Below are 12,902 nucleotides of genomic sequence, written 5' to 3' on the forward strand. Positions count from 1 at the left end.
AGAGACTGGCACCCTGGCCTTTCTGTAAGCAGCTAGACCCTCCTGGGACGATAGCCCTTGCGCCCTCGGTGAGCCCACTGCCGTCAGGCCTGCGGGTGAGTCTTGGCTACATAGAACCACGCTGCCGCGGCCGGGCAGCTGCACTCCCCGGCGGTTTCTTTCCTGTTTCTGTCTCGGTTCCACTTGTTGGGATAAAGAAAGGAAGGTTGCAGATGCCGCTTTCAGCAATCAACAGACTTATTTATTAGGTCAAGACCACGGGCGACACCCATGCTGGAAACTGGAAGAACACAACGGAAGTAGAAGGGGCGAGCCCAGATACACCTGCGGTCCATTGGCGTCACAAGCCCCGAGTATACGGGAAAGCGCAAACACAAGCAGGTGCGGTCAGTCTAGCTGTGTCGAGCGCGATGACACAGCCTCCGGGGACCCCGGGGAGAACGGCACGCAGAAAAGCTGGGCGGGGAGAGTGACCGGTGGCGGGGCGTGGGCATGAGCTGCTTGGGGAGCGGATGGAAGGGGGGCGTGAGGGGCCAAACCAGATGTTGGGATGAGGGCTGAGGGGCCCTGAGGCCGACACCGGCTGCTAAAGAGGGGACATCACTGACCAGGGTTTCTAGAAAGGCTCTGAGATGGAGAGATTCTAAGTCAAAAGGAGGAAGAGAGCTGGAAAGTTGTGGGGCCCAGCAAGTGAGGCTGGAATGACTCCAGGTGAGGGGGAAACAGGAGGCCGCAGAGAGGAAAGCAGGATCCGCGTCGTGGCGACGCACACAGCTTGGGTTTTGTCTGCCGTTTTCTCCCGGGGTCAGATCTTCTGTCCGGGCCCCAGCCCTGCTCCCTTCATCCCTTCTCCAGGCCCCACACCATTTTTTTCAGATCCCACAGGCGTAGGGCCAGTTCCCTTTACTCTGTAGGACATGTCTTAGAAAATCTGAGAGACAGGCCCTAAAACTCTAGGAGCAGGCCAGGTATTCGTCATTGGCCTAGGTTCCCCTCCCTTTCCTCCACTGCGATGTCCCCCCAGGTTCCGTTATGGGACTTCAGCCTCGAATTTTCCCCTCCCAGAACCTTTTGGGTTTCCCGCTTGTATAAAACCTGTTCCTCTACTCATCCCTCTTCTGGACACTGAGATGTTTCTGTCATAACCACATGCCAACCTAACCCCATCTCGATAGCCGAGCTGTCCCTCCCTACAGGATGTGGCCTGGGGGGAGGGGTAGGAGGACACTAGAAACAGCTTCAGAGTCACGCGCCTGCCCCGAGTACCAGAGCAGAAACAGATTAGGAAGGCCCTACACCCCACGCTCTCTAACAGCAGCGACATAACCTTCCCAAGACCAACTGATCCCTACCCAACAGGAAGAAACAGGGGCTGGGTGAGGTCTGGGGCTGGCGGCTCAGAGAGGACTGAGGGGAGGGCTTAGCATAAAGGAAAACGGCTTAGCTGGGAGATTTCTTAAGGTGCCCCTTGGCTGGGCTGGGTAGGGATTAGCTTAGAGTGGAGGGTATCCGGATCCCCAGGGGCAGAGTCCTCCCCCATAGGGGACAGCGGGATCTCCTTAGCAAAGTCCTTGGCATCGACAACTACCGTGACTCTCTCAGGCCCATCAGTGGGTGGGCAGATGGTCAAGGGCTTTTGACCACAAGACCACAGGCAGAAGAAAGGCCGAAGGGGACCAGAGAAGGAAGCATTGGAGAAAGTATAGATATGGGCCCCGTTGGCCATATTGTAGAAGGAGACGTCTCCTGATTCATAGTCCAGGAAAATCCCAAGCCGGCGGGGGGGCCCTGCCAATGGGAGAGGGGTCCGCTGTGGGGTGAGGGCCCAGTACTCTTTCCCATACAACTCCACAGCCCAGAACCCATTCTGAGGAGTCATGGGGTCAAACCCTTTCTTCACCACATTCTCCCTACACACCCCGACCGCCCAGTCGGCCCTGTCTCCCACCGCCACCTCCCAGAAATGTCGCCCTGACGTGAAGGCCTCACGACCCAGCACACAAGGCCAGGAGTCAAATCTCTCTGGTTTCTCGGGCAGTTTCTGGCGTGAATCTTCCAGCCGGACAGATTTTGAATCCTCGTACAAAAAGAGGTGGGGATGGGCGGTGTCTGGATCCAGAGTCACGTCAACTAGAGACGGAGAGAGAGCTGGTCTGAGCATCAGTGAGCATTAGAGGCGACAAGACATAGTCTTTCTTCTCAAAAAAAAAAAAAAAAAAATTATCTATATATAGGGGCGCCTGGGTGGCTCAGGCGGTTGGGCGGCTGACTACAGCTCAGGTCATGATCTCACAGTCTGTGAGTTCGAGCCTCACGTCGGGCTCTGTCCTGAGGGTTCAGAGCCCGGAGCCCGTTTCCGATTCTGTGTCACCCTCTCTCTCTGCCCCTTCCCTGCTTGCTCTCTGTCTCTCTCTCTCAAAAATAAACAATAAAAAAATTAAAAATATCTATCTATCTATCTATCTATCTATCTAGACTGTTCTAGACTTTGGTAGGTCTCCTCAGGAGGAGAGGTGCTTGGCCTGTTCTGCTGTCTCTATTTTCCTCTTCCGTCAAAAGCCACAAGGTGATGTGTGAGTTGACTCTCCCCAGGGCCTCAGGGGTGCCTGTTACAGGGCCTTGTCTTCGAAACATCTTCCAAGGGCCCTCTCTGTGCCTCAAGGAAAATGTGAGGCCCGTTTACATCATCTTTCCCCTATCTATCTTCACCACGAACTGTGTTAGTGTTTTTATGTCCAAGTATTATAGGACTTTGAATCCCTGGGTGATAGAGCCTCAGAGCCCTTGAGAAGCTCAGTCACTCACCAGCATGCAGGGTGGCCTTTTTCTGTTCTGCAATGAAAGAGAACGAGATGGTCATTGACGGGTTTCTAATAAGAGAGGGGACACCTTGCCGGTGAACTAACGACAAGAAGAGAGAACTTACTGAGCTCTTCCAGGAGTTTCTCTGGAAAACAAACAGAAATACCTTAATGACAAAGGAATAAATGGTTCAGCTCTACCTGATTACTGAAGCTTTATCAATAAATGAGGAACAAGGATTATGGTTTATTTATTCGTTTTATGTTTCTAAGAAATGTGCAGGAAGTTCCTACTGGCTTGGGATCAGATCTTTAATCTTTACTGGGAAACTGAGTTACAAGTGAGGAGAGAGTCTGAGGGTGGGTAGTGAGTGCACATCAGGTCTAATATCTCAGTTTGCATTGGTTTTGACTCCTTCTGCCCCCCAGACCTTCGTATTGGGGATCAGCGGCTTCAGGTGCCTTATAACGACCCCCCATCTTGACTTCCAGAATTCTAGACCCAAATATCTTCTGAAAGGACTTGGGTCCACCCCACTCGGAAGCACTCCTGACAAGCGGCCTGTGACTCACCTTTAGAGCTGAATTCATCCTTTCTCTGTCGGGCTCTTTCCCTGTATAGTCTCCAAGTGCCAAATACGGACCCAATTGTAAGAAGTCCCAGGACCATCAAGATGACAGCCACTGCCACCATCCAGGGAGTCAGCCGTGGGAAGAAGGGAGCTGAAATGAAATCCCCAAGAAGGACATTTGTCGTGCGGCTCTGAGCAAGTCTGCCTCTGCTCCCGATTGCAAAGGGGGCTGCAAGAGAGGACGACCTAGACCTCCCCCGTTGCTCCCACGGCAAAAATGAGTCCTTCCAGTGCTGCTCTAAGCTTTTCAGAAAAATTTTGATCTCAGGTAGGGGAGGGCAGTGAAAGGGAGGAAGGAGCAGGATGGGAGCCAAGGGGATGCAGGAAGTAAATAAGGAAGGGGACATGTCACCTCTGTGTGCCACAGAAAGGGACTCAATGACCAAAGAATAAGGAAAGGTCCTTGCCTGAGCCAGAGATGGTTGGGGTGGGGGGAAGGGTGATGAGAAGATCTGCTTTCCTGAGGGCCCTCGAAACCTAGACAGAGCTCTAGCATGGGAGGGGGGAGGCCAAGGGGCAAGGGTGGAAATGAGTTTTCCTGTTACTCAAGGAGAGAACGCTCTGGATTAGGAAGGCCCCCAAGGACAGAGCTTCTGTATCTAAGATATATCTCCTAAAATGGAAAATCTGGGATTTCAATGAGATCCAGGGAGGGTTTATGTGTTCAGAATCCCTATTCTTCTGATGACGTTGGTGGGGCTCCCTCACGTCGGGGATCAGGAGCTTAGGCGGGGAGAAAGTAGACAACTGTGTCATGAGGGCATGGCTTGGGCAGGTGCCCTAGGTGATGTGGCCCTAAAACCGTCACATAGGAACCCAACGCTGATTTCACTGACCTGGTATGGAGATCTCTACTTCCTTCTCCTGGCCCAGAAGGAGGTTCTGGAAATGGCAGGATATATTCTTCATGGAGGTGTCCCTGATGATCACGGAAGCCGCCACAGTGAACAGGCCTTCTTCATCAGGATTCCTAGACTCTGATGTGGATGGAAACCACTCTCCCTCGGAAGTTCTCCACTGCACCTGGGGCTCTGGGTACCACCCTACGGAGGTACACTCCAGCCGGATCTCTCCGCTTTCTTGAACTTCCATATGGATTTGAGGATCAGAGCCCAGAGCTACGGAGAGAGAAGCTGGCCTCACTCCTTTAGTGGACACCCTTCTGGGAGCCTTATAACCATAGGGTTACACAGTCTGAGAAAGAAAGGCACGCGGAGACTAGGAATGAGAGGGATTGGTGTTCTTGTTTCATGACAGGAGGAAACGGAGACGCCAGTAAAAGGAACGTTATCAGAGAGGGATGCCATATTGGGATTTAGTGTTTGAAATGTAAGGAGTGTGATGGACAGACATAGGAACAGAGTCAGCAGGAACAGCAAGACCAATGGCTTAGAGGCAGGTTAGGGAGCTCCAGAGATGGGAGAGGGCTTTGTGGTTGGAAGTATTATGAAAAGACTTCGAGGAGGAGAACGAGGGGTGGGTATTTAACACAGAAGATGTGAACAGAGAAGAAGTATCCCTGAGGAGAAGGGGGATTGGAGGTTCCCTGCATTAAGACTGTAGCCGACAACTTAAGTTTCCTTTCCGTGTGATACTGATTCAGAAATTTTCTTAAATGGTTTCAACCTCCTTGCCCCAGTGTCCTAATATATATCAACATAAAGCTGTTCTTACCCTTTCTGTTTTCAGCCTAATTATATTCTTACAATTCTACAGAGTATAGAAAAACACCAAGCTGCAGAGGAGAGTCCTTAAACACCTGTCCACAGCCCTTAGTTTAAATCCACGTTTCGATTTGTGTGTATATGTGAAAATGCGTATTCTTTTCATGAAAAGGGCTGCCTGCCACCTTGAGGAGATTCTCAAAGTTGTCTATCACTTTGAAAGAGTAACAATAACAGTTTCATGTATACGCTGTCTCACTTTATTTCATTCTTGCCAAATCTTGTTTGACAGATGCCTTGCCCAGTTTTATAGCAGGAAATAAGGCTCAGAAAGAGATTAGTTTGATGGCCTTCCAAGTAAGCGGGAAAGTCAGACCTCAACGCATACTTTCCTCCTGAATGCTTACCATTCTCCTTAGTTTGAAATTTGGCTTGAAGCAGAGAAGGGAAACAAAACCCAACAACTTTTCTAGGTGGATCGACAATGTTAGCGAGCAGCCACCTCTAGGATCCTAGGAAGCCCGTCCCTAGGCACGAATCCACGCGGCAGCCTCAGGTTGCAACGGAAACGCGCGGCACAGCGTCCCCCACCGGAGTGGTGACAAGCAGACACGACCTGAATGTTGGGGCCTGGGGCTGCATCGAGCATATTCTGGCGCGCTAACTAGAGAGGATGTGGCGTAGCCTCGCAATCACAACATGGGGCCATCTCTCCAACGCCTTCCCGCTGACCTCCCACCCTCGGCCCGCCAGCCTTTTCCGCCCTAGAAGGGATTTCTCGGGACGACGAACGCGGTGGCTTCCAAAGCAAGGGAGCCGCGGGAAAACGGACGCCGCCCGGAAGTCGCCGGAGAGGGTCGAACCCGCGCACTCACCGGCCACCTTCAGGTGCACGCTGGCCTCCCCGTAGCGTCCGTCCTGCCGGAAGAGGCACCGGTACTCGCCGTCGTCCGAGGCCCGGACCCGGTGTATGCGCACGGCGACGCGCCCGGCCGCGATGTCGCCGTCCAGCAGCGTGGCCCTGCCGCGGTACTCGGCCGTCTGCTCGGCCTCCCGCTCGCGGCCGTCCCGGCGCACCAGCACCGCGGCCGCCACCTTCCCGCGGAACCACCGCAGCTCCATGCGCTCGGCGCTCACGCTCGGGGACAGGCGGCAGGGCAGCTCGGCGTCGTCCCCCAGCGCGGCCAGGACGGGCTCCGCGGGGCCGATCACGTCGAAGGGGGCTGCGCAAACCGGGCGTGCGGGGGGGAGCTGAGGACTCACACGGACGGAGGGCCGTCTGCTCCACCCGGACCCCGGCCGAGGTTGGGGCGGGGGGGGGGGGGAACCCCAGGGGGCCAGAGACGGAGCCCGGGGGGACCTACCCGAATCGGGCCTGGACAGCTGGAAGAAAGTGAGGACGAGCAGGCACGCGGGGAGGCAGGAGTTTGGAAAAACTGCCATGTCCAACCTTCCTGGGGCAGCAGGTCACCGGGTGTCCTGCGGGCGTCAGAACTTGCGCCTGGGAGATGCAGGCCGGGCGATGGATCTTTCGACGCCCTTCTCCGGCCTCCTCCCCACCGCTCTTTCCACGCGGATCCGCCCGCTCGCCCCCTCCCACCGCAGACTCCCGGTGCGAGCGCACACCGCCCCGTGTGGCCGAGCAGGTGCACAGCCGAATAGGCCCTAAACCCCTAAAAGAATCCTAGGAGAAGGGAATTGGGAGGCATGGTACCCATTAATGGGTTGCGTACCAATGTACCGCTGCTCTAAAAAGCCTCCCCGCCCCCAATACAGTAATTTGGTATTTGTTTCAGGAATGATAATAAAGATGAAGCGATGGAGGCAGAGATGGAAACCAGGGGACTGAACCGGAGGAGAGAAGAGGAAAGTCGGGGGAAGGGAGGGGAGCTGGAGAGTAAAGGGCAGGGGGTAGAGGGCCCAGGACCCGGGAAAGAGCCAGAGGGAGAGAAAGTGCTCTCTCGGAGGGGGGGGGGGGGGGGGGGCGGGAACCAGAGCGGGCACAGGCACTGACCTCTGATCTTGGAGGAAGAGGCACCCAGGAGCCTGGTTAGCAAGTGACCAAGCTGGCTGTGGCCCCAGGAGGCAAAGTTAAAGGCGGGGAAGAAGGAAGCGGGAAGTGATCTCAGGAAAGCCTGCCCCCAGCTCCCAGGCCTTGGCCCTGGGGGGTGGGGTGGGGAGGGGAAGTTTTCCGGAGAGAGGAAGGATCCGTGTCTTTGCAGTCTTCAGCTCAAAGACCAGGATACAGAAGGATGGGCTGGACTAAATAAAAGGGGATAGGGCAAAAAGGGAGGGTCAAGACAACGCTAAAATGAAATGGAAGGCGTTGGGCTGGTGAATTTTCCCCCTCAAGCCTCACTTCTTTTATCCTGAAGTTGGGGAGGCACTGGGAGCATTAAATGAGATTAAGCCTGTCAAGTGATGGTAAGGATTGAGAAGAGGGGAAGTTGTTACTCTGTTGTTTATGTGGGTTGAAAGTTCAAGGGTAGACTGGGAATGCAAGTGTGTGATTCAGTTTTCACTGCCTCAAAGTTGCCTCCCTGCAAGCAATTCGGCCTGCAATTCCTTATTTTGGGGTTAAACCTCTTATTGTCATAAAAAAAAAATTAAAAACATGGGAAAACATTTTTTTAGTTATTTTTTTTAAAGATTTTATTTTTAAGTAATCTCTACACCCAGTGTGGGACTCAAACTTACAACCCCAAGATCAAGGCTCTCCTGCTCCACTGACTGAGCCAGGCAGGCACCTCTGGAAAACACTTTTACAAAGCAGAAATCACTCATAATGTCACCAACCAATGACAGCCTCTGTTCACATTCTGGCAGAATTGAAGAAGCTTTTGCATAATCAGAAACATTATTTATACTTACATAATATCATATTGTAGGTTCCTGTAATACCCAAGATTGTGGGACATCTTAGTGTTTTTTTTTTTTTAATCTACTGTAACCAGTGCACTTTATAAATACATAAATACTTTGTCCACATCTTTGATACTTCCTGACAAACTTTCTGATAAATTCCCAGAAAGATAGTCATCGGGTCTAGGAGTTGAATTATGAGCATATTGCCAAAGTTAAACCTATCACACTGTTAATGGAAATGAGCCTCTCACCTAATTTCTGCCAACACTGAGAACAATTATTCCCTAGTCATCACTAATGGGATAGGTGAAATGGATCAAATTATTATTTTACTAGGCATTTATAGGACAGCGAGGCTGATCACTTTTCATATTAACTATTTAATATACTCTGGAAGAGATTTTTCCAGGCAAATTGCCCCCCCCCCCCAGACATTCTGATGCTGTTTCCTATTCTTCTGTATGAATTTTTTATAAATTAAAGCTGTCAACCCTGTATTATATTTGTGGCTCATATCCTTCACCACCCCAGTTTGTACTTTGCCTTTATTTCAGGTTATGATTAAAACCAAAAAAAGAGGGGCACCTGGGTGCCCAGGTGGTGGCTGGTGGGTTGAGCCTCTGACTTTGGCTGAGGTCATGATCTCAGGGTTCACGAGCCTGACCCGACCCACAGACCCGCATCAGGCTTGAAGCTGTCAGCGCCTAGAAAGCTTCCAATCCTTTGTTCCCCGTCTCTCTGCCCCTCCCTCCCCCCCGCGCGCTCTCTCTCTCTCAAAAATAAACGTTAAAAAAGAAAAAAATGACCGATAAAAAATAATTGCTCTGGTTGACTTACAAGACTGCTAGAATGGCTTTTACCAAATGGAAATCTGATCATGTCACTTCTTGCTTCAAAACCCCTACATGTCTCCTTAGTGGCCCCACCACCAAATTCAGACACTTAATCTGGTCAAGAAAATGTAGGATCTAGTTGTCTCCCTGATTCCTTCCTCTCGGCCTCTTCTCCCTCCCGTCCGATGGCCTATCCACCTCTCGAAGAATTTGGAAGATGGGGTAACCTCAGCCCACAGCACCTTTCCAGGCCTCCAGGTTCCGGTGCTGTCTCCCCTCTTCCTACAGCATCTGCAGGACAAAGTCCTGCTCCTCCCTCAGAAGCTCATTTAAGGGCAACTTCTTCCAGAAGCAAGCAGGTGCACCCTCTCTTCTAGAGCTGCTCCTTCGTTCCCTGGGCCGGACCTCACTGTGGTCCCAGCCGAGCACCCTAACCAGAGGGGCTTCAGGAAGGAGCTCCCAGCGCTGCCCAACTCAAGTGAGAAATACTCTTAAAGTCTTGGGTCTTACCCATAAGTTTGGGGTAAACCACATCATTTTACTTCATTATATACGACATTTCTTTAAATATGACTCTGGATAACCCAGGCCCCCTCCAAGCAAAACCGAGTCTCCAGGACATGGGCCTGGTTTATCCTGTGACACAGAAAACTTCCTGGTCCTCTCTGCTGGCACACAGCTGACCTGAGTCCTACTTTGACAGGCACATGTGTTTAGTTTTGTCTTTTGTTTCCAAGTCTACCTTCCTCTCCTAAACTGAGCTCCCCTTCAAGTTCTTACTCTCTGACTTCTCATCAGCACAAAAGCCAAAATAGAATTTGCAGGTGAAATCAAACTAACTGGCCGTTGGCCTTCCTCGTTTGAAATGCTCCTGTCTCATTCTCAACTCCCCTTTGTGTTTAACTTCTGAAAAATGTCATCTATAATGGGTTTCCTCTCCTCGACACGCTATGACTAGACTCCTGACCCCTGCTTTACGTTGTCAAAAAAATCTCACAGGGAATTTTGGGGGGGAAAGAAAAAAAGAAGAGCTTTTTCCTGCACCCAAGGGAGCTACACGGAACAAGGGGCCAGGGAGATAGAAAGCAATGGTATCTAGAACTCAAGGTATGTGGCAGCCCCAGTTTTGACGGGGTAACATCTGAGTCACTTCTACATAAAGGAACACCTTGGGTCACCCCAAGCAGGATGTCTGAGTCGAGGCTCACTCCGGGAACAGAGACGCTAGGCGCCCCTGTCTCTCCAGGCTCGAGTTGTTTGTGAGATGCCTGAACCATGCGGGGCTGCTATGGGGAAGGTCCTGCCATGCCCAGGGCCACTGGAGACCCGAAACAGGCTTTTCCCTCTGAGATGCGAAGATCGTTTGGGCCGAGGCATGTGACCCGCTCCCTATGGAGTGAATCTCATGGCCAAGGGTCAGGACTCATCTCTTCGGCCCCTTCCCACCACTGTTCAGATTTCCCAGTGTCCTAGACTAGTCAGAGCCAGGGATTACTCTCATCCTCGTTCTAAGTGACCTTCGCCAGCACTTGACTGAGGCAACCACTTGCCCCTTCGGTCTCTCTTTTAAGTCTATTTATTTATTGTCTTAAGTAAGCTCTACATCCAGCATGGAACTCAAACTCCCAGCCCCGGGACTAAGAGCCGCATGCTCTCCCCACTGAGCCAGCCAGGTGTCCTGCTTCTCTTTCTAAAACTAGTTTATTTTTCATTTCTTAGAGGAGCAAGTGAGCGGGCGAGAGGGGCAGGGAGGGAATCTCAAGCAGGCCCCATGCTCAGCACACGGCCCGACGAGAGGCTTGAGCCCATGACCCCGGGATCATGACCTGGGAGTCAGAGTAAAGCAGGTTTCCCTCAACAACGTGGACGGGCATCGTCCAATCCATCGAGGGCTGAGCAGAACAAAGACGGAGGAAGCGTGTTTGCTCTCTGCTTGAGCTGGGATGTCCAGCTGCCCCTTCCCTCAGACGCTGGCTCCCTGGTTCTCAGACCTGGGGGTTTGGGGCACTTTTCCAGGGGCTCCAGCTTGTGGGGGGCAGAGCCTGGGGCTTCTCTGCCTCCACAGCCACATGAACTGGTCCCTCGTCACACATCTTTTTCTAGATGTCTGTATCTACCCTGTTGGGTCTGCTTCTCCGGAGAACCCTGATACAGTTCTTTTACATCACCACTACAGACAGGTCACTTTTCTTCACTCTTCCCAACTCCACGGTTATGTAGCCGTAATCTTATGGAAGGGCCAACACAGTTAGAAGCAGAGAGTCCCAGAGAAATGAAGATCCGCTGATGTGCGTACCATTACGCTCTTTGCGTTCTGCAGTAACGCGGAGGTTTTATGGTTTTATAAGAGATGCAAAGCCTTATTGATGGAACCATGTGGGAGAACCCCAGAATTCTCCAAGCTCTTGTAGGAATTTCTTTGGAAAATAAATAGAACTAAAGCAATTGAGATTTGAGTTAAGACGTGGGAAGGAGGAGGGAATGTGCTTGAGAATCATACAATGGAGTGACTGTTCCCTTCTGTGAATACTTGATTACCGAAAAACTATCAATACATAACAAGGAATGCTTTCTGTTGCAGTTTATGTTCTTAGAAATCTGCAGGAAGTTCCTTTTGGCTTCACTTGCTAAGAGAGGTTGCTGTATCTAGGGAACTTAAGTGAAAGTCTGCAGCCAAGTTTGGGATGGATGGGTAGGAGGGCTGGGAGACCGATAGGGGCTCTGCCCTGTCCGTGGCCACGCTGGAGCCCAGCAGCCAAGGCGGACCTGTGGCCAAACCCAGTTAAATTTGATGGTACCTGTCACCGCAGCACAGATCTCACATACTGTGGGGAGGCTGGGAGCTGCGGTGTCTCAGTGAGAGGGGTGGGAGGGATTTATAGGATTTCAGTTTGTGGTGGGGGTTTGGGAGAGGGTCAAAGAGGGAAGGGTTGCTCTGGATGAATGCCGCTGGAAATCGGGGGACTGGTGGCAGGACTGAATATTCTGATGTTTATTAGGACATGGAGGAACAGAGTGGGCTGAAATTGTAATGGGTAAAGAAGCGGTTAGCTGAGACGGGGACGTGTGGTCGTTCTTGTGGTTTGCCTGTGGCGTTGCATTTGTGTCTGCATGCCGAACATGATTACACAGGGGACTTGTCTCACTCCGTCACAATCCCGGAGTGGTCTTGTCCGTTCTGGGAAGCAGCTGTCATACCTGATTTTGCTTTCTCAGAGCCCACATTCTCCTTCAGATCTAAAGGTATTTGGGGTTTTATTTATTTATGTATTATTTAATGTATTTGGGGTTTTATAACCTTTAGAATCCCTTCCAATGTTACATATGTATGTATTTTGAGAGAGAGAGAGAGAGAGAGAGAGAGAGCGAGCAGAGGAGAGGCAGACAGAGAGGGAGACAGAATCCCAAGCAGGCTCTGTGCACAGAGCCCAAGGCAGGGCGCAAACTCACGAACCACAAGACCATGACCTGAGCCGAAATCAACAGCCCGACATTTAACCTTAACCGACCGAGCCACCCAGGCACCCCCCTCCCTCCCAATTAAAAAAAAGTTTCTTTCTCTATTTAAGTAACTGCTACACCGAATGTGGGGCTCCAACTCACAACCCCAAGAACAAGAGTCACCTGCTGCTCTAGCTGAGCTCCCCAGGGACCCTGAATCCCTTCCAATTTTGAAAAGCCTAGAATCATAGTTCTAGACTCTAGACGGGGATGACTTTTGACTAGAAGTCATCTTAAAAGGTTATGGAATTCAAGCATGTCTAAGGTTTAAATGCCCACAAGGCACAAACACCCTGCTGAGCAGCCTCACCTGGTGAAATATACAGGAATCAACCTCAGCCTTCCCTTCTGGGTGCCTCCCATGCCATTTCATTTCCTAAATAATATTCCCCAAATGAGAAGTCTCAGACATGTGATGACCACTGAGCAGAGAATCAGTTTTAGATGTAAGGGAGGGGAAAAAAAAAAAAAAAGGCCCTAGACATTTTAATGATGAAAAGTAGAATAGGCCACCCAAAATACACCATTTTGTCACAGAAATTATTTTGAGCTGAAGGCAATCTAGAAGGGGCCAACAAAGATTTCAGTAGAATTTTAGTCCTGAAC

At 51.3% G+C, this 12,902-nt stretch overlaps 1 protein-coding gene across 4 annotated transcripts; it reads right to left on the reverse strand.

The window, feature by feature from the left end:
• Window positions 1-219: 219 nt before the first annotated feature.
• Window positions 220-12,224, reverse strand: BTN1A1 (butyrophilin subfamily 1 member A1). Of its 4 annotated transcripts, none has more exons than XM_047860465.1 (7): window positions 7,112-12,224; window positions 5,973-6,598; window positions 4,270-4,551; window positions 3,375-3,524; window positions 2,927-2,947; window positions 2,806-2,832; window positions 220-2,130 (listed from the first exon to the last, which is right to left on the reverse strand). In XM_047860465.1, the coding sequence occupies exons 2-7, from the start codon at window positions 6,538-6,540 to the stop codon at window positions 1,457-1,459; spliced, it is 1,722 nt and encodes a 573-aa protein (XP_047716421.1). In that variant the 5' UTR covers window positions 6,541-6,598; window positions 7,112-12,224; the 3' UTR covers window positions 220-1,456. The 4 variants fall into 4 exon arrangements, with proteins under 4 accessions (XP_047716421.1, XP_047716423.1, XP_047716419.1 ...); XM_047860467.1 differs by lacking the exon at window positions 7,112-12,224 and having other exon boundaries at window positions 5,973-6,320; window positions 6,462-7,055; XM_047860463.1 differs by lacking the exon at window positions 7,112-12,224 and having other exon boundaries at window positions 5,973-7,055.
• Window positions 12,225-12,902: the final 678 nt, after the last annotated feature.

Source organism: Prionailurus viverrinus, chromosome B2, assembly GCF_022837055.1.
Source record: "Prionailurus viverrinus isolate Anna chromosome B2, UM_Priviv_1.0, whole genome shotgun sequence".
Classification (NCBI taxonomy): Eukaryota; Metazoa; Chordata; class Mammalia; order Carnivora; family Felidae; genus Prionailurus; species Prionailurus viverrinus.

Excerpts from the sequence above, each read along its gene's own strand:
- BTN1A1 (XM_047860465.1), bottom strand. The coding sequence starts at position 6,540 with ATGGCAGTTTTTCCAAACTCCTGCCTCCCCGCGTGCCTGCTCGTCCTC. Across the intron at positions 4,552-5,972 it reads CGTGCACCTGAAGGTGGCCG|CTCTGGGCTCTGATCCTCAA; the intron begins GTGAGTGCGCGG and ends CTCTCTCCGTAG. Across the intron at positions 2,948-3,374 it reads GGATGAATTCAGCTCTAAAG|AGAAACTCCTGGAAGAGCTC; the intron begins GTGAGTCACAGG and ends TTTGTTTTCCAG.